The sequence below is a fragment of the Salvelinus alpinus genome, chromosome 27 (genome assembly GCF_045679555.1).
Source record: "Salvelinus alpinus chromosome 27, SLU_Salpinus.1, whole genome shotgun sequence".
NCBI classification, from domain to species: Eukaryota; Metazoa; Chordata; class Actinopteri; order Salmoniformes; family Salmonidae; genus Salvelinus; species Salvelinus alpinus.
The window spans coordinates 42,361,879-42,387,805 of NC_092112.1; the positions used below are offsets into that span (position 1 = coordinate 42,361,879).

Genomic DNA, 25,927 nt, shown 5'->3' on the forward strand with positions numbered 1-25,927 from the left:
CTCCAATTGACTCAAATGATGTCAATTAGCCTATCAGAAGCTTCTAAAGCATTGACATCATTTTCTGGAATTTTCCAAGCTGTTTAAAGGCACAGTCAACTTAGTGTTTTGTAAACTTCTGACCCACTGGAATTGTGATACAGTGAATTTTAAGTGAAATAATCTGTCTGTAAACAATTGTTGACTTGTGTCATGCACAAAGTAGATGTCCTAATTGACTTGCCAAAAATATAGTTTGTTAACAAGAAATTTGTGGAGTGGTTGAAAAACGAGTTTAAATTACTCCAACCTAAGTGTATGTAAACTTCCGACTTCAACTGTAAATGCATTTAGCAGCAGCACGCCGCTGCAAAATCGTTGCCACCAATGCAAAAAATATATATTTGGGGATGGTAAAATATTTTAAGTGTAAACTTAAACTACTAAAACCAGATATAAAGTATGTAGAAAATATAATGGCGCAATATATTTTCAAATATGATCACTTTTCAAACTGAAATTTGTCTCAGCCTCGGGACAAAACCTGTAGAATTGCAGGAAACTAGCTTTAAAACGTACTCTGCCCAATGGCAAAATGTGTAGAATTGCAGGAAATTTGCCCTAAAACCATGCATTGGCCCCGCCCACTACCGCTAACTTTGCCACCGCTGCTGAAAGAAATCCTAGGGGAAACACTGGAGTCAATCACCTCAGCAATGAGTAATTTTTCCCTGTCGAGAGAGAGGAAGTGAATAAATCTAATTCTAGCAGTGAGTAATTATACTAACTGTGTGTGTGTGTGTCCTCTCACTGAAAAGTCCACTGCTCGGTTGAAGTATTGTGTGTAAGTCATAGTGTGTGTGTTTCCTCTCACCAATAAGGCCTGCATCCACGGCTCGGTCAAAGTAATAGGAGAAAGCGTAGAACACACTGGTGTCTTTCAACTCATAGGGCTGGTGAACTATTCCCTTTACCACCTTCAGCACTTCCTGGTAACACAGCTTGTATCCCACATAACCTGGGACAGGGACAGGGACAGAAACAGGATACTATTATGACCTCAAGTTTTCAATCAATCAATGAAATGCATGTGTATAGCACTTTTCACACACATTTGTGACAAACTGCTCAACAGCAACCGAGACCTAATACCCCGATGAGCAAACTCAGGTAAACCTTACCACCCTGCATAGAGGACATATTGAGAGGTACCTCAGCATGCTATGTTTTGTGTTACCATCCAAAGAACTGTTCCAAGCTTGATCTACTATGGTACATATTTGACTGTACTTCTAGCAGATATAGTGAGTTGGCTGACTCTCACCATCAGGTATCCCACTGACTATGTAGGTGAGTCCTCCAAAGCTCCACTCCTCTCTGAACTTCTTAGGCAGGCAGGAGCTTTTGAACACTCTCCACTCTAACCCTGGAGGGTAAAGTAACATAATAATATATGGGGGGTCTATGAATAACATGGGAAAGTAAACATTTGATACATGTTCTGAAACCTATATTGTCGAAATGGAGATAACATGCTGATGATGATATGTAACATATGTAATCCCTGTACCTTCTGCCCCCAGTGCTCCTAGGGCTGCCAGTCTAGCTGCCATCAGTCCATTACCCAGGTAGCTGTCAATTAAATCAATCAATCAATCTTACTTGGAAAACAGTTTTACAAATACCTACCTTATGGATTTGTTACGAATAAATATCACTGTTTATACTTGCTGCATCAGTGGATATAGATTGTATACCTGTGAGTGTAGAGTTCATATGTCGAGTTGAACATGTCAATTCTGGCAATGTAGTCATCAGGAGAACTTCCAATGGTTTTCTGCACAGGAAAAAATAAATCAATAAATGTTATTACCATTCCAATAAAAACTGTATTAACACAACATAGAAACACAATATTGAAAATGAATCAACTTGTACAAATGGACACTAACCTTGGATTTAGGAAGAAAAGTGATTTGAGTCGATCCTCCCCCCAAATCCAGAATCCCCACTGTCTTCCTGGTCTCAGCATACAGATGACCTAAAATAACATGCTTCACATTTGAACCAACTTTATTGACAAGTTCCCTCTGAAGACGGTGGGAGTCAGCTGTCTGATTTATGTGTACAGTGATCCCTCGCCACTTCGCGGTTCACTTATCGCGGATTCGCTATTTCGCGGATTTTCATAATGCATTTTTTTTTTTTTTTTGGTGCATTGTGCTCTGCATTCTGATTCGCTAAAAACTCACCCTCGCTTCTTGTATCAAAACATGCTACGAATTGTGCTATCATTTTGTCGTCTCGTGCAGTTATGTGTACGTACATAAAACAGCTTGGCAAATTTACATTAAGTTGGCCAAATTATCTTGTAATTTCGAACATCTCCTAAACCCATAATGTCGACGAAACGGCCTACACGTGAGTCACTGTATTTGTATACATGTAATAGTTGCTAATTGTAAAAAAAAAAAAAGTTTTCTATTTCGCGGATTTCACTTATCGCGGGTCATTTTCGGAACGTAACCCCCGCGATAAACGAGGGATTACTGTATATACAAGTAACTGCCAAAATAAATTAAACACCAACATAAAGCGTCTTAATAGTGCGTTGGGCCACCACGAGCCAGAACAGCTTCAATGCACCTTGTCATAGATTCTACAAGTGTCCGGAACTCTATTGGAGGGATGCGACACCACTCTTCCACGAGAAATTCCATTATTTATTTATTTTGTTGGTGATGGAAAATGTCTCAGGCGCCGCTCCAGAATCTCCCATAAGTGTTCAATTGGGTTGAGAACTGGTGGCTGATAATGCCATGGCATATTGTTTACTCGTGCCCTTTGGATGGGGGCATTGTCATCCTATGGTGGCATAACCATGGTAGCAAAAATAATGGCCTGCCCAGAATTTTTATACATGACCCTAAGCATGATGGGATGATAATTGCTTAATTAACTCAGGAACCACACCTGTGTGGAAGCACCTGTTTTCAATATACGTTGCATATTGTTTCCATTATTTTGGCAGTTACCTGTTTATATCTGACCTTACAACCTGATAATAGAATAGCCTAAACAAAATTGTTTGAAAAGTGACAATAATGCATTACAATATGTACTATGACAAAAAGTTACAAGCCTCACCTGTCAAAAAGTTCACAGTAACCCACGCCAAGATTCCTACAAGAACAAAAAAGTAGAATTCAAGTGAGGCTAATACTGATCTGACAGTGCAGTTAACTCATCACTTGTTTGACATGCATAAGCATTAGTTTGACATTAGTTTGTGTAAGAGGGCTATCATTTTCGACAAAATGCTGACAAATCAATTACACCACACAAGGTTTGGTAAACCACTAAATCCATTCACCACATAATTACACCTTTTTGAGGTGTAACCAAGACCAGACTAACAACAACAACCCTCTTTTTCTACAGCGTCATCATAACAGACCGGGGTAAGAAAGTGTACAGCAAGCTGTCGAAGGAGAACAGGGACTGATGCCACCAAGAGGCGAGCGCTGCTGAAGCCTGCCTCCGGAGTGCTGATGAATAGGTCTGACTGGAGGTTGACTACGGGTTATGGGTAGACGAGACTTTACCTTCATTTGTACCGTTCATTATGCTGACGCTATCGTCTGGCACGAAGAAGGGAGATTCATCAAAAACATCCTGCACCTGTGGGGTGGAGTGGGAACACGGAGAGATGACAGCAGAAAGGGTGAATGCAGTGTCAACACCTATGGCAGTGCCATACCTGATTTAATAGCCCTCCAGCCCCCTATCAGACATAGGAGTGCCCTAACTCCCACCCATACCTGTTCCAGCAGAGCCTGGGCTTTCTCTGAGGGCAGCAGCCTGAGTCCTGCTGTAGCTTTCAAGACCAGCGGGGTTCTCTTCCATTCCAGCCGAGGGACGGTTTTCTTAGCCACTTTCAGAAGCTGCCTCACTGTATACCCACCCTGGGGAGAGAATGTGGTGGTGGAGATGATGATTATGATGTGCATTTTAGGGACTCAAGCCATTTGAAGTGTTTTTGAAATATTTGAATATTTGAATACCACTTGCTGCATCGACAATTACAACCACTGCTGTCTCACCATTTCAGGCATGTCTGCATATGCTGACAGACCAGGCTTGATGGAATGGAACATCTCATTATCCAACACTGGTAACTCCTCTGTCAGACAAAAGATACACATGAACGATCCGTCAACAGAAAAAAAAACATACAATTAAGATGACAAAATCCACTTGGATCAATAAGCATTTAATTTACAATTTGCAAACATGAACAGTATTTTATGAAGATGTGCATAGTGTTATGTTTACTGATGAGCATTTAATAATATACTAATTCAATTTTGCTTGAAGTAAATGGGCAATTCAATACCACAACATTGCACAGAGTAACACATTAGGGAGCATCTAAACACCACCTCTCTCCAGTAGAGTTTTGGCATAACTCACCAGGGTCTTTCTGTATGAAGGTATAGACGTGGATGCGTGTGCCAGTGCTGCCAGCGTCAAACATTACCCCATAGAAGATCCGGCTGGAGTTGGCTGGTCGGCTGAGGCTGGGGAGGAGGTTACCCAGGCTGGCTGAGAAGTCCAGGACAGAAGCCTTGGGCTGGGCATGGGTCAGCCCTGTCAGAACCCACACAACCAGACCCAGTGACAGGACCACCGCAGGTAGGAGAGAAGCCTGGGGAGACATCTCTGGGGAAGGAGTAGGAGATGAGTGTCCCTCTGATGGGTACGAGGCCAGGAGGATTAGGCAGAAAATGAGGGACTGAAGGGTATCTTAGTCAATTCAACTAATAGGAGAGTGGACCACTGAGGCAGTCATGCAGAGGAAAGTTTATTTTAGCCAACAGCACGCTAGATATTTGACACTGCTCCTGAGTCCTGACCTAACTGGATAGACGACACAAGGTCCCAACTAGAAACAACAACCAACAGAAGAGCCCCAAAGCAATAGCATACAGTTATATGCACTTTGACCACACCCTAACTAGCCATTCACCAATCAGAAGGGAGCCTTCTGGAGGATGACGTTGACACTTCCACCAAGCAGGATTGTTAGACAAATGTACAGTACTCCCCTTACAACTGTTTCGCCCGAGTGGAGCAGCGGTCTAAGACACTGCATCTCAGTGCTAGAGACGTCAATACAGACCCTGGTTTGATTCCAGGCTGTATCACAACCCGCTGTGATTGGGAGTCCCATAGGGTGGTGCACAATTGGCCCAGCGTCGTCCGGGTTAGGGTTTGGCCGGGGTAGGCCGTCATCATAAATAAAAATTTGTTCTTAACTGACTTGCCTAGTTAAATAAAGGTTAAATAAATACAAATAAAAAGAACCAACTATCATATGTGTGACAAATACTATAGACTATTGTGAGAAATTCAGATGCTCTCTCTCCTGTCCACGCAGTCCACCTTGTTTGAACATCTTGAAAAACGATCTGGCCACGTATACTCTAAAACGGTCCCGATACAGCCAGAAGAGGACTGGCAAGCCCTCTGAGCCTGGTTCCTCTGTAGGTTTCTTCCTAGGTTCCTGCTTTCTGGGGATTTTTTCCTAGCCACTTTGCTTCTGTCTCTGCATTGATTCCTCTTTGGGGTTTTAGGCTGGGTATCTGTAAAGCACATTTTGACAACTGTGATGTAAAAAGGGCTTTATAAAATACATTTGATTGATTGACCTTGTTTAAATGTTTACAGGAATATGTTATTGGTTTTTAATAGTGAATAAACATGTTATAACCTCATGTTATATAAGCTAACCCCATGGAAAACCTAGTATTGCAAGAGAAACCACAACGCTGCAGCTGTCAAGAATATAACGTAAACTCACCCCATTCCGTACAAATGTGCGCAACCGCAACATTCAAACGAGGCTACAAAGAAAACTAATGGGACTGTAGCGACTGTGTTGACTTCAAAATCGGGGGTGTGAACTACGTTTCTATTCAAGCGTTGATCGACATGGTAATGGCTCTATAGTATTGGAGAAAAGTTGAAAAAACGGACCCTCCGTTACATCGTGACGTGTCATGTCGTAATGTACAGCACGCATAAAGCAACTATTTCTGTCTTACAATCTCTCTCCACCAGGTGTAGCACTTCTCTCATCGTTTAAAAACAAGAAATGGACAGTGACGGGGGTAAGGGGGGATACCTAGTCATTTTTTGCGTCATCATTGCATGCGATCATCATTCTCAAAGCCGCTGTTTACTTCTAAGATCACTTAGCACCTCCCTAAAAACCTGATTCAAATTCGACAAACCTTCAAATATGTATGTAATGACACATTATATAAACTCTTTATAGTGTTTTATTTACATTTTAGAGGCGATAAGGTGATAAGTTGGACAGATCGAGTGAAAAAAAGCAATTTTCCCACACAACATCTCTCATCTCTCCTCCTCACTGTCACGCATTAGTTTCGCTTCCCCACCCACCATTTTTAAAAAGACCTGATGGGGCTCAATGCATGCTTGGATTATGCAGAAACGGGCAGCGTGGGGGTCATGTAATTGATTCTGTTGGAAAGGGGAGAAATTGTGCTATACAATGGTATTGACATTACAGTTGATCTGGAAGTATTACGTTTTTGGGGCGCTAAAATAAGGGCAATTGTACGGACCAAGGCGATGTACGAGTTTACGTTAAACAGTTCTGTATTGATCCTGTTAAAAAACAAGGCTGTTAAAAGGCTACTCTGTTCAAATTTCCAGTGCAGTGCCGTCAAATTCTCAAGACTATGATAGCTAGCTGCTAGCCACCGAGGGCTTCCTCTTTGGTTCTCAGTTGATGCATTGAAGACGGCATGGGATTGTGTACAATAGTCCCGAAGCTTTGTCTACACTTTAATAATGCTTGTTTCTAATGCGAGTTTGGAAACCTTTGGAAGTTTACTTTACTATAATCCAGAAAGATGTTTCATTAAACAAATTGTTGAATTACTACACACACCTGTATAGCGTTAGGGTTCCGACATGTCCATGTTACAGCGCTTGTTTACCCGAAGACAGAGGCAACCACCTGTTCTAATTAGCTATAGCGTCTCCAAACACTTGTGTGTAATGAAAGGACGCCAGAAGTGTTGTAACTGAACTAAAACAGAGTACAGTAGTGTATATTTTGCATTTCTAAAATGATTTTGATGTGTTATGAAAGTAGATCTTATGTTTCTAGAACCATATCGGAATTGAGAATCGATTCATGTTTAGAGGGAGTATTTGGCTGTTTTGGCTGCCAGAGCCCGTTTACCTCTGACAATGTCATGGTCCTGACCTGTCGATTCGCCTACATTTCTTTAATTAACACATTCTTGTGCTAGCTAGCTAACTTACACTGCATGCAAATAAAGAAACGATAGCTGCTACCTATATAGTGGCATGTTGTGTAAATAAATGATGGGAATAAAATAGGCACAAAAGTTTATATTTAGCTCATTTCGGACTGCAGTTGACCCATGCCGTTGCACGATTTACCAATTGACAGCTAACGTGCTAGCTATCTAACTGGCTAACCAGTGACTTCTTCCGAAGAGACCACAAGATGTACTGCAAATAAAACAAACGATATATATTTCTTCTCGGGCAATGCAGGTAGTCACAGCCATAAAAAATACATATCTAGCTAGCTAATGATTTTACTATTCATGTCAACATCCACCTGCTATCAAACTAGCTAGCTTGTTTGGCAGCTAAACTGGAGGACATACCTACGTCATCAATGTTATGCTCATGAACGTCGCCTCATGGCTCTTCGCGCTATTGATGCTGCAAAACAACAATGTTGCCACACACATACCTACTTGTTAACAAAATTAAGGAAGTTTCCTTTAAAATTATTCATAAATATTATCCTGCCAACCACTATATGAAGAAGTTTAAGGAAAACATCAACTCTAATTGCTCCTTTTGTAATGATCACTCAGAAACAGTGTTGCATTGTATTCACGTAAGAAAACTGTGGAAAGACATCAGTAGATTTATAATTGAACACATTTATGAAGATCTTACACTATTGTGGAGAGATGTACTGCTTGGATTCTTTACCTACGATAGAAATAAGCTGAAACATTTTTATGTAATTAATTTCATTATTCTTTTGGCCAAATTTGTTAATCACAAATGTAAATTTACAAACAAAACAACACATTTTCTTACCTTACAAAAGGAAATTGAACTGTATTTTAAGACAATTAAATAGTCTACTAACAAAAAAGCTGTTAGAATAATAAGTGTATGTATGTCCCTTATTAAGGTTCTTGTGTAATGTGATATTGTACCCCCAAGCCCAATTGTCCTTTGTATATTATTTATATATACTCGTGTTCCCACATGTACTTCCTGTATTGATTTGTTGTTAATTAAAAAATATAAAAAAGATGCTGCAAAACAACTGGGAACTCAAAGGAAAAAAGCAGGTAAAATCATGACGTTGGTGATCTTCAGGTCGGAAAGTTAGAGCTCTAGAAAGATGCCAGAATTTCCCTCTTGGAATTCCGAGTTGGTTGACCGTTCAAAACGATTTTTCCCAGTCGGAGCTTCTCCCCCCCGAGTTCCCAGTTGGTTTGAACGCGGCATCTGTCAAACCACTGATCAAAGAAGACTGTATAATTCTCATGTAGATTGTTGTTTTCCATACATTAAGGTAATCTTGCTGACAATGTAAATAAAGACCATAAAGGTTAATCCCGAAAGAATGAACATGCTGAGGAAACGAAACAATCAACCCACAATACCAATTTTCAGCATGTTCAATGCAGTCAAGGGAAACTCACTGTAATTAGTTTTGTGCCAGCACAGCAGAAGCATATTTCTATTGTTGGGATTTTGCAACAAGTACCATGGTCTGTCTGTCAAAACATAGGATTTTCTTAGGCAGCAAAATACCAGTTTTACTGCTTAAAGTTTTTAACTCTGCCGCTTTACTGTTCACAATGTCTACGTGAAAGGGTTTTCACAACCAAAATAACCACCAGACAGCAGATTTAGGATTGCTAGGAAAATCTCTGGGCCCTGGTCAGGACTCCGCTATTGATGAATAGAAAAGAAAGCTCTGTAGCAAAAAACACATTGCAAACCCCATGGTAATCTGACTACCTAGTGTTGTCAAATGTTTATGATAAACATTTACATCCATGTCTAATTCTGTACTTTAACAACAGCAAAGCCCTGTCAAAGCTTGTTCACGAAGTTCCGTTTATGTAAGTTACAAAATGCAAACATCCATACAACCTACCAGTCGCGTGTGTTATTCTGTGGCCTAAAGAACATATAATCAGGAACTTCAGGGACCACAAAGCTTAACGACTCATCAAAGAGTGGCTCTAAAAGGTGTCTGACTCGCAAATACCAGCATTTACAACTTCTCAACAAAACATGTTTTCCCCAGATTCATGCTTGAGAGAGCAATATTTAGTTATAGTTGCAATATATAGAGCTCATTGAAGAAGTGTCTTTAGCAGCAGTATTCAATGGAAATCTTTATGCCATGTAAAACAGGGTGCATCATTGCATCATTTATTTGTTTTGTTTTTTTATCTTTATTTAACTAGGCAGGTCAGTTATTTACAATGACGGCCTACCCCGGACAAACCCTACCGACGCTGGGCCAATTGTGCACCGCCCTATGGGACTCCCAATCACGGCCGGTTGTGATACAGTGCCTTAGACCGCTGCGCCACTCAGGAGCAGAGGTCTCGGCACTAACATCACAAATTGGATTATTCTAATGTATACTCACTGAAATACTAACAGAGACCGGTTAGCACAAAATACATTTGTAGAAACAATAATGTGCCCAGTGTCACTAACCAGGTTTCCATTAAACCTTTTTATGTGAATAATGCACATTTCAGATAAAAAAACATTATGGAAACAGCAAAATGTCAGTAAACTTTCCAAATGTCAACAAAACAAAATACACTAGTTAAGGTGAGGTGGGATGTTTTTGTATCTGTACAATTAGTTATATTAGAAATGCCAGTGGAAACACCTTTATGCTCAAATATTAATATAATAACCATCATATCGCAGTAAACTTGGAATAACGTGATATGTTGTGTGGTCCTTCTACTACCACTCAAGAAAGCATGCTGTTTCCAGCAGAGGCGTAGCCAGGGATAGGCCTACCCCCCAAAAAATTCCCAGAAATGAGTCAATATAAATTGTATTTTATTTTATTTACATTTTTAAAATAAACGCAGGTGAGATGTATTTTCTATGGGTAATTGTATTATAATGTAACAAAGAAATAGTCAGCGACAATCAAATTGGCTTCCATTTAAAGCTGGTGGTTCCTTTTAACATGAGTCTTCAATATTCCCAGTTAAGAAGTTTTAGGTTGTAGTTACTATAGGACTATTTCTCTCTATACCATTTGTATTTCATAGACCTTTGACTATTGGATGTTCTTATAGGCACTACAGTATTGCCAGCCTAATCTCGGGAGTTGATAGATTTGAAGTCATAAACAGAGCTGTGCTTCAAGCATTGCAAAAAGCTGCTGGCAAACGAAGGAAAGTGCGGTTTGAATGAATGCCTGCTGCTGCCTACCACCGCTCAGTCGGACTGCTCTATCGAATATCAAATCATAGACTTAATTTTAATATAATAAACACACAAATACGAGCCTTAGGTCATTAATATGGTCAAATCCGAAAACTATCATTTCGAAAACAAAACATTCGCTATATAATGCAACATTTGATGTGACAAAACCATCAGAGTTAAATGCGATGGAAACCAATTTACAGTGTATTTTTTGATTCGGTACATGGGAATTTAACTGCAATAGTTTGTGCACCTCGTCATAACACACAGCCTTTAAAATCGGCAACATCTCTGGTGAGAAAATTCACATTGTATGCAGATTTTAGAATATTTGCATGAATCTATCGCCAATTGGATGGAAACCTAGCTAGTGTCTCCGTTACACAGGTTGGGAACACTAATGCCCACAAGGGACTGGGTGAAGCTGTTTATCTATGGTGTCCTGCTGTCCCCCTCCTAATAGTTAGAGTTAGGATGCAAGCTGAGAAAGATCTTAAACATAAATAAAATATTCTTAAGATGTAACCTTTATAAGTAAGCAAGTCAGTTAAGAACAAATTCTTATTTACAATGACAGCCTACCGGGGAACAGTGGCCTGCTCAGGGGCAGCCAACAGATTTTTACTTTGTCAGCTCGAGGATTCGATCCAGCAACCTTTCGGTTACTGGCCCAATGCTCTAACCACTAGACTACCTGCCGCCGGCCTTCTCTCACCCATTGCATTCCACCAGCATATGACCAGTGTTTGAACAGAGGATTTGTTGCTACAGTAACAGTACATTTCAGATTAAAATCTGCCATCACCCTACAGGAAGCAATTTCAGTAACAGGGTCAAACTCAAATACAAAAACTTTTCTCATATAGTACACTCTGTATAAAACATATTCCATGACTGCAATAGACTTATCAGTTGTTCGTACCCCTTGGCTGCTAACCCCTTCTGAATGTTAACGCATGTCAGTCAGTATGTAGAACGTCGTGCCAGGTAGAGAACACCACATTAACAAGTGTACATTCCGTTTAGCGTCCCATGGTCGGCATGGTAACGGCTGGGCTCTTCGTGGTGGCGTCTTCGGCCTTCCACTGTGATGTAACAGTCTTGATCTGAGTGTAGAACTGGATGCCCTGTAGAGAGACAACACAGAGAAGAGGAGCAGACAGTCAACACTAGAAAATGTCCACCTCATACTGTATAGTTGACTGCAGAAACTATCAATTAGGACCAATATGGTCATATGATAAAAATCGATGGGTGAGAAACAGTTGTGGGCTTGTGCTGGTTGTTGCGAGCTAACCTGTTTGCCATAGAAGTTGGTGTCGCCCCTGAAGGAACCTCTGGAGCCGGTGAAGGAGAACATGGGAAGGGGGACAGGGATGGGCACGTTCACGCCAATCTATTTGAGAAACGCACACACAGTAGGGTTTAATATTTCCCCCGAAAAAGATGTCAGACAGCTTTGTTGGCCCTTTTCTCTCCTCTTGCTCCTGGCTATCGGGGAAATTTGGGAACGTTGTTTTTACTTTACGATCATCCGTTTGTGATGACTCAGATTATCCCCTGAATAAATCAGATAAACTAATAGTCGCCCTAGGCCAGCGGAGATTCAGCACCATAGATATCGCAGTTGATCGCAAATCTAACCAGTTGGCCCACAGTGCGTTTGCTTTTGTTAGCATAACATCATGAAACAATGTTGCAAATGTCTATTTCCTCAAGCGCTTTTGTGGACACAGTGCATCAGCCGTTTTGTGATTAGCAACAGTTTATATTCTCAGCCTCTGCCAGTGTCACACGTTGGTTTGGAGATCTGAATGTGAGCTGGAGATTGAACGTTATCGACCATAACTGCGTCGAGAGGTTGTGTGTAGCCTGCACATATAGTGAGCAATTAAAATGTATAGAAGCTATGCTGTAGCCTAAGGGTCTAATATCTGCTAATTTGCCCTTCTTTCTCAGCATATCCTCTCACCAGTTGTGATTAGGGCTGTGACGGTCTTGAAATTGAAGTTACGGTAATTGGCCAGGGGGAGGGGATTTGCGCATATCAAACTCAAAAGAAAACGTGGCTTTTCTCTGAAACTTCACTATTACACTTCGTTATCATCAGTAGCATTATTATTTTTCATGTTCTCTAAATATAGTCTAGTACACAAATTAAGAAGTTTCAGATTGGCAAGGAATCCCCCCCCCCCCTAGAAAAAAACAAATTTGACGCACTGAACCAGTCACACCAAGTTCGATGAATTTTTTCCCCCTCCACTTTTCTGAACAATTTCACATAACGTCACAAATACTGCTGCGTTCATTCTCTGTGGCAATATGTTGTTCAAAGCCGCTAGAGGGTGCAGTTGGGGCGGCAGGTAGCCTAGGGGTTAGAGTGTTGGACTTGTAACCGAAAGGTTGCAAGATCGAATCCCTGACAAGGTAAAAATCTGTTGCTCTGCCCCTGAACAAGGCAGTTAACCCTGTTCTTAACTGACTTGCCTAGTTAAAGGTAAAAAAGAGGATGCAGCAATGAGGGGGGGGGGAAAAATATCATATACTAAATGGAAAAATACACTACTGAAAATATTAGTATGCTCTGGAGCAGGTTGACATCAATGATCTGTCTGTACTTTGCTCTGTTCATCTTTCCCTCAATCCTGACTAGTCTGGCAGTCCCTGCGCTGAAAAACAGCCCCACAGCATGATGTTGCCACCACCATGCTTCAACGTAGGGATGGTGCCAGGTTTCCTCCAGGCGTGGCGCTTGGCATTCAGGCCAAAGAACATTGTTTCTCATGGTCAGAGTCCTTTTGGCAAACTCCAAGTGTGTTGTCATGTGCCTTTTACTGAGGAGTCGCTTCCGTCTGGCCACTCTACCATAAAGGCCTGCTTGGTCGACTGCTGCAGAGGTGGTTGTCCTTCTGGAAGGTTCTCCCATTTCCACAGAGGAACTCTGGAGCTCTATCAGAGTGACCATCGGGTTCTTGGTAACCATCGGGTTCTTGGTAACCTCCCTTACCAAGGCCCTTCTCCCCCACGATTGCTCCGTTTGACCTGGCAGTAGGAAAAGTCTTGGTGGTTCCAAACTTCTTCCATTTAAGAATGATGAGGCCACTAAGTTCTTGAGGACCTTCAATGCTGCAGAAATGTTTTGGTACCATTCCCCAGTTCTGTGCCGACACAATCCTGTCTCGGAGCTCTACGGACAATTCCTTTGACCTCATGGCTTGGTTTTTGCTCTGACATGCACTGTCAACTGTGGGACCTTATAGACAGGTGTGCCTTTCCAAATCATGTCCAATCAATTGCATTTACCACAGGTGGACTCCAATAAGTAGAAACATCAAGGATGATCAATGGAAACAGGATGCACCGGAGCTCAATTGAGTCTCATAGCAAAGGGTCTGAATACTTACGTAAATAATGTTTTTTTAATACATTTGCAAAAAATTCTAAACCTTTATTCGCTTTGTCATGAAGGCGGATTTTGTGTGTAGATTGAGGGGGGAAAATGTATTTAACACATTTTAGAATAAGGCATAACAAAATGTGGAAAAAGTAAAGGGGACTCAATACTTTCCCGAATGCACTGTATATATGGAAGTAGTTTAGTGCCTAAAAAAGGGTTAAATGTGCCAACAACAAACTACAGATCTTTCTCTCTCAGATATAGGACAGACACTTAAAAAATAAACTTACGATATTTCCCATCTAGTACCGGGTCGGATCTACTTTTGCCTCCAGAACATCCTGAATTCTCAGTTGCATTGATTCTACAAGTCGGAAACGTTCCACAGGTATGTTGGTCCATGCTGACGCGATACACCGCCCCTACTAGATTGGGTCCATTGACTCGAGCCAAATCCTAACTGCCATCAGCATGATGCGGCAGGAACTGGGAGTCGTCGGACCAGGCCGTTTTTCCCACTCCTCAATTGTCCAGTGTTGGTGATCGCATGCCCACTGGAGCCGCTTCTTCTTTAGCTGATAGGAGTGGAACACGGTGTGGTCGTCTGCTGCAATTGACCATCTGTGACAAGGATCGATGAGTTGTGAGATGCCGGTCTGCGCCGTTATTTGTCTGTTTGTGGCCAGCCTGTTAGCTTGCACGATTCTTGCCATTCTCCTTCAACCTCTCATCAACAAGCTGTTTTTGCCCGCAGGACTGCCGCTGACTGACAAAATGTTTTGTTTTTCGCACCATTCTCAGGAAAACCCTAGACCCCGAAGATCATACCATGCTCAAAGTAAATGTATTTTTATTGAATATATAAAAAAAAAAATCAGTCATCTAACAGACTCCCAACCAGAGTGACACAGAAGCAACCAGGGTCAATGCCTTGCTTAAGGACACGACAGCAGATCTCCCACCAGATCAAAAAACGGGGACCCGAACCAGCGACCCATCAGCCACCGGCCCAAACTCCCAACCGCCAGGCCACCAGCACTCCAAGATCCCCCCCCCCCTCACAGTTCACCAAGAGCTGCCCCTCAACCATCCAAGAACCCCACCCATCCCTCGTCCAATACACCAACAGCCAACGAAATGAACCAAAGATAGAAAAGGAAAACAATGCAAAAAAAAAACAAGACTTAAAAAGGACAACAAAAATCATTACAGCAAGGCCAACTGAATAGGTTTGAGTGCATGTATGGCACTATTTCCATGTGAGTGTGCATTTGAATGAGTGTGTGTGTGTGTGTGTGTGTATATGCAGGTGTACAAACACCTGCACGGCCTCAGGCAAACAGGCATTAGCTGTAATGATACCGCCCCTCAGTGTCATTCAAACATACTTTTTGTTACGTTTAAAAAAAATCTTTGACCGTCATTCTATCCCTCGCCAAGCAACTCCACTCCCATATACCAACCCTCAGCCCACACATCTCTGCCGGCCATCCTCTTCGGATTTCGACGCACCATATCCATCTATATATCTCTTTCAACTACGCTGTGATGTTTTACATACAATTTGAATCTAATCGAATAGAATCCACAGACTGCGAGTTGAAGATACTTTTACTACGAGTATTAGTAATTGACTGACCAGGTCTCTCCAGATCTCCCAACAATGCTATTTCTAGGGTCAATTTTATGCATTTTTAGCCATTCTTGAACCCAAGACCAGAAACAGGCTACCTGAGGGCAATAACAAAACAAATTGTCTATTGACTCTGTATCCTCACAACAAAATCTGCAGAGTTGCGATGATTGCATGCCCCAAATATTCAACATTTTGTTGGTGGCAAGCATTCTGTACAATAATTTTAGCTGAAAAACACAGTCTTGAATCTCGCAGTGTTTTATATCTCAACTCATACCATGGAATTGGTACATCAAAAATGCTTAAAAAGTTGCTTACGTCACTAATTTTGCCCATTCTAACGTTCAATCGAAACAGTAACTGAATGCCTTGATGCCGGTCTGCCTGCTTTATATTGCAAGCCACGGCCATGTGACTCAGTGTCTGTAGGAGTGATCCATTTTCATGAATGGGGTGGTGTACCTAATAAATAGAGAGAATCAGCGAACTCACCCCCCCCCCCCCCCCCCATAAATGGACTTGTCAATCAAAGCCACCAGTGTATGTCAGACAAGAGCAAATACTTCACCTTTCCTTGAAACATATATATTTTTTTAAATTAAAAACCTTAGGCTTTCTGAAAGTAGGCTATAAGATAATGAATTGATAAGTATGAAGGGGACAGCAATGCGATAGTATGAAGATGAAATGGACAATTATTAAAATAGAAACAAATACACACATGTCCATGGCCTATTTATCACTGTTGATTAGTCTATAAATTAAGAAAAGATTCCATATCAAATTATACCTTGCCAGGTTGGATAGGATTGGCGCATTGTCTATTTGACAACCCTAGCGCATTATAGGCCTCAGAGCCAGAACAACCTTGTCGACTGCTGTTGAAGAATTTAATGAAGTCAGGCACATCCAACCTTTTGTACACTGCAAATTGACCACAACCTACCCCAAAAAGAGATTGTATTTGAAAATACCAACTGTCATAATTTGATACCTTGATTACATTGAGACACAATCATGTCTCTTTTTATTATTTGGAATACTGGGGAGAAGATTTCCTAAAAAAAGGTATTTATTTTTTAGCTGAATTCCTGGTGATTTTAGTATTTTTACCAAAAAAACTAAATTCCTAAACTTTGGGGAGGCCAAATATTTTCTTTAAAATGAAATAAAAAAACGACCCCTGGTATAGGCTATGGACATCATTTTTGACCGTTGATCTGATGTAGCCTAGCCTATAGGCCTACTTACTGTTTGCAATGGCATAGTACTGTAGGAGAACCAGTCACACACAGCACATTGAATTTATGGCCATTTCTTTTTTGTAAGTAAATAGGCCTACGTTAGACTAAAACAGCACACACACAGATGAACCAGCAGAGAAGGCTGTAGAAAAGCCAGATTTAGACATTGCATATCATTTAATAGTAAGTTTTACGTTACTCTGTTCATAAAAATTACTTATTATCATTTACTGGTTTCTCACCATATAATTTATCTCAGTAACTCGGTTCCTGCTATTAAACCCTAACACACACAATTATACAGCCCAACGTTAACCTACAAATTACACCTTCAACGACCCATGACAAAGACTTGCATACACAACAAAAATTGTGCGGTAAACAATAGATGACCCCGTATGGCTCAGTTGGTAGAGCATGGCATTTGCAACGCCAGGGTTGTGGGTTCGATTCCCACGGGGGACCAGTACGAATTAAAAATGTATGCACTCACTACCGTAAGTCGCTCTGGATAAGAGCATCTGCTAAATAACTAAAATGTAATTAAAGTTGCATCAAATTATCCGCAGAGTTACCACAAGCTATGAATCACTGCATAGTCGCCCATCTATCTAGAAATGAAGTTAAATGGGAAATACTTGTACTGTTGGACGCCAATCACACAAGTCTTACTTCCCCACGCACCTACCGGAAGTCTCTGAACTATGGCTCACCTGTCCGACATCCACCTCGTGTGTGTACTTGCGGGCGGTGGCGCCGTTGGTGGTGAAGATGGCGGTTCCGTTGCCGTACTGGTTGTTGTTGACCAGGGAGATGGCTTCATCCAGAGTGTCAGCCTCCAGAACAACCAGCACCGGCCCAAAGATCTCCTCTGTATAGCACTTCATCACTGGCTGTGGAGGGGAGAAAAAGCCTGAGTAGTGCATCATCAGTTTTCCTCATCATTGCATACTTTAGAGAGCTATTGATAACTTGTAAGAAATGTCCAGATAACTTTTTTTTTATTTTTTATCTAGGTTTTGTAGCCCTAGATTGTCATGTTGGGTTCTGAGAATATGAAATACGTATTCAGGGAGAGAGGGGAATGTATAACGTTTACATTCTGTCCGGATATGTTGTTAGCCATCAGGGATCCTATGGGAGGGAAAAAAAGACAGTCTGGTACGAGTCAACATAACAGCCGTGAGTTGGAGAGGAGTGAGCACTTTGGGGCAGAGGTCAGATGAAGTGAGGAAGTACAGATATCACTACGGTTCTGTCACGCAACAGAGATGCATTGGCTGTTCAGATGTGTAGGAGACTCTCCATAGGAGAAAGGGTTAAATATCAGTGCTTGTGTGAATATGTCTTTTGTCTTATGCAGCTATATGACCCAATGGGGGTATAAACTTGGTTTGAGCTTTATCAAGCGTCCATGAAATTTTACAAGGTTCCTTTAGAACCTAACACTGGTATGTCAAAAGTTTATATATATATTTGTTTTTACTTATGTCAAAGTGTAATTTCCACTGTACCAAGGTTCAACGCTGTTCTGAGATACTCCATTGATGCATGACCCTTCCAAGTGTAGTGGAGATGGTTCACCAAAATGTACATGATCTATGAAATACAGTAACCTGTATAGTTTGTAGATGTGGAAACCTAGGATTTAGCTAAGCGTGCTAACAGTCAATCAAAACTGAAATGACACACAATTCTTGCAAACTGAATGTTATATAAACTCAGCAAAAAAGAAATGTCTCTAATTGACATCATTTGAGTCAATTGGAGGTGTACCTGTATTTCAAGGCCTACCTTCAAACTCAGTGCCTCTTTGCTTGACATCATGGGAAAATCAAAACAATAGTACGCAAGTATAAACACCATGGGACCACGCAGCCATCATACCGCTCAGGAAGGAGACTCGTTCTGTCTCCTAGAGAGAAGTGCAAATCAATCCCACAACAATAGCAAAGGACCTTGTGAAGATGCTGGAGGAAACTGGTACAAAAGTATCTATATCCACAGTAAAATGAGTCCGATAGACATAACCTGAAAGGCCGCTCAGCAAGGAAGAAGCCACTGCTCCAAAACCACCATAAAAAAAGCCAGACTACGGTTTGCAACTGCACATGGGGAGAAACATCCAACATTTTTGGAGAAATGTCCTCTGGTCTGATGAAACAAAAATAGAACTGTTTGGCCATAATGACCATCAATATGTTTGGAGGAAAAAGGGGGAGGCTTGCAAACTGAAGAACACCATCCCAACCGTGAAGCACGGGGGTGGCAGCATCATGTTGTGGGGGTGCTTTGCTGCAGGAGGGACTGGTGCACTTCACAAAATAGATGGCATCATGAGGATATAAAAATTATGTGGATATATTGAAGCAACATCTCAAGACATCAGTCAGGAAGTTAAAGCTTGGGTCTTCCAAATGGACAATGACCCCAAGCATACTTCCAAAGTTGTGACAAAATGGCTTAAGGACAACAAAGTCAAGGTATTGGAGTGGCCATCACAAAGCCCTGACCTCAATCCTATAGAAAATTTGTGGGCAGAACTGAAAAAGCGTGTGCGAGCAAGGAGACCTACAAACCTGACTCAGTTACACCAGCTCTGTCAGGAGGAATGGGCCAAAATTCACCCAACTTATTGTGGGAAGCTTGTGGAAGGCTACCCGAAACATTTGACCCAAGTTAAACAATTTTAAGGCAATGCTACCAAATACACTCAATTAGTATGTAAACTTCTGACCCACTGCGAATGTGATGAAAGAAATAAAAGCTGAAATAAATTAATCTCTCCAATATTATTCTGACATTTCACATTCTGAAAATAAAGTGATGATCCTAACTGACCTAAGACAGGGAATTTTTTACAAGGATTAACTGTCAGGAATTGTGAAACTGAGTTTAAATGTATTTGGCTAAGGTGTATGTAAACTTCCCGACTTCAACTGTGTGTGTGTGTGTATATATATATATATATACACACACACATACATACATATACAGGGATGTGAAATGATGCAGACAATTACATTGACGGAAGCTACAATCTATCCACAATATTAAAGCTGATCCATCCCGTTAAATATTTTTTCAATAAAAAAAACAAACAGTAAATCACTCAGCTGACCTGGGTTCAAAGCCAGGTCGGTTATAGAGACCCCCCCCCCCTACCGTAACGTTGCCGATGATGGTGGGCCCTACAAAGTTGCCATTCTCGTATCCTTTGACGTGGACATTGCGTCCATCCAGCAGCAGCGTAGCTCCCTCGTCCACGCCGCTCTGGATCAACATTTCAACACGGGCCCTGGCTTCAGGGGAGATCAGAGGACCGACGTCGGCACCCGGCTGGTCACCTAAACACACACAGAGGGGAAGAAACACACACAATTAGAACTCTATTCTATGACATACACTATGCGGACTGGCGCTGGTGGTCATATTGGATGTACTATTTGAAATGTTTAATTAAATCAATGTTCTCACACATAGGGGGAAACCATTTTGATTTGTAAGAAGTTCTGCTGAGGAAAAAAATAATAATCATAAATCCACACAGGCTATTGAAAGTCCCTTTAGGTAAAAGAGTGAGAGGTACAGTGCCTGGTGAAAGTATTCACCCCCTTGGCATTTTTCCTATTTAGTTGCCTTACAACCTGGAATTAAAATAGATTTTTGGGGGGTTTGTATCATTTGATTTACGCAACATGCCTACCACTTTGAAGATGCAATATTTTTTCTTGTGAAACAAACAAGAAATAGGACAAAAAAAACTGAACTTGTGTGCATAACTATTCACCCCCGCAAAGTCAATACTTTGTAGAGCCACCTTTTGCAGAAATTACAGCTGCAAGTCTCATGGAATATGTCTCTATAAGCTTGGCACATCTAGCCACTGGCATTTTTTCCCATTCTTCAAGGCAAAACTGCTCCAGCTCCTTCAAGTAGGATGGGTTCCGCTGGTGTACAGCAATCTTTAAGTCATACCACAGATTCTCAATTGGATTGAGGTCTGGTCTTTGACTAGGCCATTCCAACTCATGTAAATGTTTCCCCTTAATTAAACCACCCAAGTGTTGCTTTAGCAGTATGCTTAGGGTCATTGTCCTGCTGGAAGGTGAACCTCCGTCCCAGTCTCAAATCTCTGGAAGACTGAAACAAGTTTCCCTCAAGAATTTCCCTGTATTTAGCACCATCCATCATTCCTTAAATTCTGACCCGTTTCCCAGTCCCTGCCAATGAAAAACATCCCCACAGCATGATGCTGCCACCACCATGCTTCACTGTGGGGATGGTGTTCTTGGGGTGATGAGGTGTTGGGTTTGTGCCAGACATAGCGTCTTCCTTGATGGCCAAAAAGCTAAATTTTAGTCTCATCTGACCAGTGTACCTTCTTCCATATGTTTGGGGAGTCTCCCACATGCCTTTTGGCGAACACCAAACGTGTTTGCTTATTCTTTTCTTTAAGCAATGGCTTTTTTCTGGCCACTCTTCCATAAACCCCAGCTCTGTGGAGTGTACGGCTTAAAGTAGTCCTATGGACAAATAGTCCAATCTCCGCTGTGGAGCATTGCAACTCCTTCAGGGTTATCATTGGTCTCTCAGTTGCCTCTGATTAATGGCCTCCTTGCCTGGTCTGTGCGTTTTGGTGGGCAGGTTTGTTGTGGTGCCATATTCTTTCCATTTTTTAATAATGTATTTAATGGTGCTCCGTGGGATGTTCAAAGTTTCTGATATTTTTTATAACCCAACCCTGATCTGTACTTCTCCACAACTTTGTCCCTGACCTGTTTGGAGAGCTCCTTGGTCTTCATGGTGCCGCTTGCTTAGTGGTGTTGCAGACTCTGGGATCTTTCAAAACAGGTATGTATGTATGTATGTATGTATGTATGTATGTATGTATGTATGTACGTATTATATATATACCCATACTGGTGGACTTTCATGGACTTTAATTAATTATGTGACTTCTGAAGGTAATTGGTTGCACCAGATCTTATTTTAGGGGCTTCATAGCAAAGGGGGTGAATACATATGTGCGCACCACTTTTCAGTTTTTTTTTTTTTTTTTAAACAAGTAATTGTTTTTCATTTCACTTCACCAATTTGGACTATTTTGTGTATGTCCATTACATGAAATCCAAATAAAAATCAATTTAAATGACAGGTTGTAATGCAACAAAATAGGAAAAACGCCAAGGGGGTGAATACTTTTGCAAGGCACTGTACCTGCATTGACGCGCAGGGCTTTGGAGCGCTCCACCAGCTCTGGGAGCCATTCACGAGCCTCGCCTACGAGAATGGCGGTTGAGAGAGCCATACAACGCTGTCCTGCAGCGCCGAAGGCCGCGCCCACCAGCTGGTTCAGAGTGTTCTCCTTGTTTGCGTCAGGCATCACCACACCGTGGTTCTTAGCTCCCTACGAGGCAGAATACAAGGGTTGGTAGGTTTACTGCCATGCGTTTTCGGGATGTGCGAAGACAGACCTAAGCAATAAGAAACTCAAGGAACTTTAGCCATCTACTGGTTCAGGATTGATAATGTGGTAGAACTATTCATCTTGCAGCATGGTTAAGGGCACTGTAGACAATTTAAGACAGACATATTTCCCTAAGCATCTAAGGGTTCCCTTCATTCGTTTAGTCCCCAATTGACCCTATTCACAGACCCTATTCGGTTATCATATTTACCATGTTGGACTGCACTCTCTTTCCATTCTTGGATCCTCTCTCGTAGATGTACTCTCCTGCCTGGTTGGAGCCCACGAAGCTGATGGCCTTGATGGCAGGGTGGTCACAGATGAAGTTCACAGCTACGGAAAGAGGTCAAAGGTCATATTATTTCACTCCTCAACATGGTACTAAGGGCACAAGATGGCGGTGTAATCACCTTGGAAATGAAACCTGCAACAAAACAAACAGTGTTTCCTATATGGACTGCTACCCCCTACGGCACTTAAACACATTTACCTACACACACATTAAGCTAAGCGTTCACTTAACATAAAGTGCTGGGTCGACAGGACATTCAAAGAGTACCAATGTACCTCAGGCACTAACTAACACACATGATCAGCATAGCCTGGTTTTTCCTTACATCCTGGGAAACAGGACACACTTCAATAGCAGGTTTTATAAAGACTCATCACACACACGCCCCCTGGTCTTACCAGCGTGCTGTCCATGGATGATGTTCAGGGTCCCGTCGGGCATCCCTGCGTCCTGCAGCAGCTTGGCCAGCAGCATGGTGCATCCTGGGACGCGCTCGGAAGGCTTCATCAGGTAGGTGTTGCCACACACCATACCCATGGGGAACATCCACAGAGGGATCATGGCAGGGAAGTTGAAGGGGGCAATACCAGCACACACCCCGATGGGCAGGCGGTAGGTGTAGGTATCCATGTCTTTGGCGATGGAGGGCAGGGTCTCCCCGAGCATCAGGGAGGTGATGCTGCAGGCGTGCTCTGCCACCTCTAGGGGGCAGAGAGACAGTGAGTAAAGCCAAGGTCAAACAGTATATGTGGAGGTAGAGATAAGAGTAGCAGTGAAAGACATACAAGTGGTGGGCAGAGGGTCAAATATTTGTGGTGCAAGGAGATAGCGATTGCAGAACAGAGACTTCAATACAGACTACAGAGACAAGTTGTTATCTCCCTGTTTCAATCAGTTCAAACATTTTCTCCCATTTCCCCATGCCTACTTAGCATGACTGGTCTACCTACGCAATCCTCTGAAGACGTCTCCCTCCGCGTCAGCCAGAGTCTTGCCCTGCTCCAGGGTGATCAGCCTGGCTAGCTCTTTCTGAAAACACAGATGAAAATAAATAAATTAACCAATCATCTTTGATGAACATTCATGTTTTAGGCCCCGGTTGTTGCAAAGAAACATGTTTGTAGCTTATTCTTTGGATCGCGACTTTCAATACAGCTCAAAAGGCATTACATTGAACAAAGTATTGGGAACCATTCCTATGGAGGCCCGTTTTCAGACCAGGGTCTTTCCTTACAATGTTTTCCTTGATGAGCTGCTGGTATCGGAGGAAGATCTGCTGGCGGGTGAGGATGGAGGTCTCGGCCCAGGAGTCGTAGGCCCTGGAGCAGGACTCTACTGCAGCTAACATCTCTGTCTGGGTGGCTTTGGGCACGCGACCCACCACCTCGTTAGTGGCCTGAGGTAGGGAGAGAAGAAGGACAATAGATAAATAATCACGTCATTGTGAACAGAGACACACTACATAAGGGGCCTGTCCAGGAGGGTGTAACATAAAAATTGATTGTGTACAGGTACAACATTATATCATGACATGTAGAATAGGCAGTTGAGTCAGATAGCGCTTCATTATGTCTTTTTAGTGAGACTGAATGCTTGAGGGGGACATTTCTGTCTTTTACCAAGGTTTTTAGCATTATAAATAATACATAAATACTTTTTAGGCTAACATTTAGATTAAATTATTTGTAGGGAAGAGATTTATGGTCTTCTGGGTGTGTAGCTGATTCCGCATTCAACAGCCGTATATAGTTGCCTTGCCAAAAGCAAGTCAACAGCAAGTTTCCCTGAAGTAGATGCAGAGTTATAGTGAATGTTAGAATAGGCTTCCATTTCTACACTTTGCAAATCATACAGATTAAATATGACACCCTCAAGACATATTCAACTTCCAACCCGACCGGCTTATACATCGTGTACACCTGTTGTGATGTGTGTGTGTGTGATGTGTGTGTGTGTGATGTGTGTGTGTGTGATGTGTGTGTGTGTTGTGTGATGTGTGTGGTGTGTGATGTGTGTGGTGTGTGATGTGTGTGTAAGCATTGACACTTACAGGGTTGTGAATATCCAGCCATTCTGAGGTGTTGGACTCTACAAACTTGCCGTCAATGAACAGCTTGGTGGTGGGCTGCAAGAAGACGGGAAATGACAACCTCACAATGGACATGTCATCGACAATGTCAAACATGTCTGTGCAGGTGTAGATTGCATGAGCATATATTTTAGATAGCGAGCTACAGTATATATACGACCACTCATAAATATAGTTATTATACGATTGCAAGATGTTAACTCACCACTGATGATGATGAATAACACATGAGACCCATCCGAAGTGGTGCCTGAAGAGAGGACACACGAGGATCAATTTTCAACGTTACGTTTCCATTGCCCAGCTAGCTAAGATCCAAAACCCTACCTTTCTGCTAGCTAACTAGTTAGCTAAGCTAACTAACTGTGACATTGAAGCTAGTTCGCTAACTAGTTGACTCGTTCAACCTGTTAATCATGCATTGACCGCATGCTACAGAATATAGCTAACGTTACATGTTGCAATGCCAAAAAGGAAATAATCGTACATAACTGCTTAGACTTTTTTTTTTAAAGTGTGGCGATACTTAGCTAACTTGCTACTGTGCCATGCTACTATGCTAGCAATTTATATAGCTAGCTAGCCAATCAAGTATAAAACAATGCATTTAGCTAGAAAAGCTGCACCGGGAATGTGGTTGACCTTTTTGCTCCATAACGATCTCGCTAGAATCCCTGCCATGGTAGAAGAGACTATGATTGTTTTCAGCCCAAAGTACGCACACCAGAGTCCCTAAACACAGACACCTCTGGCCACTGATAAGGTTAGCTATCTAGCAGTTATACGTTCATGAAGTCAAACAGACTGAGAACGTAGAAAACGCAAAAGCTGCACATTTTATTTGATCTTTCAATGAGACAGCAACTTTAGGCCACGTTGATGAATGCAGCAGATACTTTATTCATCTGTGAAATGGAAACGCTAGATTCCCGTGAAGAGGACGCAACATGTGAGGGACATACGCTTGGAAGAGAACCAATCAGTTGGCGAAAACAAAAACACGCCCCAAAATGTATGAAGCGGATTGGCCGGCCTTTCATGATAGGGACCAGTCGTCGTTGACATTGGGCAAATTCGTTTTACACGGTCCGGTATTCCGGTTGAGTGGATTTCAAGTAAGGACCAATGGAATGGTCTAAAATGTATAAACTCCAAACCCAGGACACCGAGTTATGCAAAATAATTTACCCTTGCAATTAGTGCCCGCCCCAGCTCTGTTACATGTCTTTCATTGGTGCAAAA

General features: G+C 41.9%; 2 protein-coding genes across 6 annotated transcripts in view; both read right to left on the reverse strand.

The window, feature by feature from the left end:
• Nucleotides 1-10,037, reverse strand: part of LOC139556598 (ectonucleoside triphosphate diphosphohydrolase 5-like) — a 12,971-nt gene extending 2,934 nt beyond the window's left edge. Inside the window, exons 1-11 of one of the 5 annotated variants that reach the window (XM_071370747.1) lie at nucleotides 9,245-10,037; nucleotides 4,453-4,701; nucleotides 4,083-4,162; nucleotides 3,801-3,944; nucleotides 3,585-3,660; nucleotides 3,127-3,162; nucleotides 1,932-2,020; nucleotides 1,737-1,816; nucleotides 1,550-1,611; nucleotides 1,304-1,405; nucleotides 854-997 (exon numbers count right to left, since the gene is read on the reverse strand). In XM_071370747.1, the coding sequence (XP_071226848.1) occupies nucleotides 854-997; nucleotides 1,304-1,405; nucleotides 1,550-1,611; nucleotides 1,737-1,816; nucleotides 1,932-2,020; nucleotides 3,127-3,162; nucleotides 3,585-3,660; nucleotides 3,801-3,944; nucleotides 4,083-4,162; nucleotides 4,453-4,699 (1,060 nt within the window). In that variant the 5' untranslated portion in view covers nucleotides 4,700-4,701; nucleotides 9,245-10,037. The other 4 variants (XM_071370745.1, XM_071370748.1, XM_071370743.1 and 1 more) reach the window with 4 other exon arrangements.
• A 131-nt stretch (nucleotides 10,038-10,168) lies between these two features.
• Nucleotides 10,169-25,517, reverse strand: LOC139556596 (methylmalonate-semialdehyde/malonate-semialdehyde dehydrogenase [acylating], mitochondrial-like). The gene is made up of 12 exons (XM_071370739.1): nucleotides 25,328-25,517; nucleotides 24,891-24,935; nucleotides 24,647-24,721; nucleotides 23,831-23,992; nucleotides 23,547-23,625; nucleotides 22,995-23,297; nucleotides 22,516-22,637; nucleotides 22,055-22,244; nucleotides 20,000-20,181; nucleotides 17,548-17,727; nucleotides 11,855-11,953; nucleotides 10,169-11,684 (listed from the first exon to the last, which is right to left on the reverse strand). Exons 1-12 carry the CDS (start codon nucleotides 25,364-25,366, stop codon nucleotides 11,580-11,582), a joined length of 1,581 nt encoding a protein of 526 aa, XP_071226840.1. The 5' UTR covers nucleotides 25,367-25,517; the 3' UTR covers nucleotides 10,169-11,579.
• Between the last annotated feature and the right edge of the window lie 410 nt (nucleotides 25,518-25,927).

Bases quoted from the DNA above. Each gene is read 5' to 3' on its own strand.
- LOC139556596 (XM_071370739.1), bottom strand. From the start codon at position 25,366: ATGGCAGGGATTCTAGCGAGATCGTTATGGAGCAAAAAG. The intron at 23,298-23,546 runs GTAGGTAGACCA...TCTGCCCCCTAG, and splicing joins AGACGTCTTCAGAGGATTGC to AGGTGGCAGAGCACGCCTGC. The intron at 11,954-17,547 runs GTGAGCCATAGT...TTTCTCAAATAG, and splicing joins ACGAGGTGGATGTCGGACAG to ATTGGCGTGAACGTGCCCAT.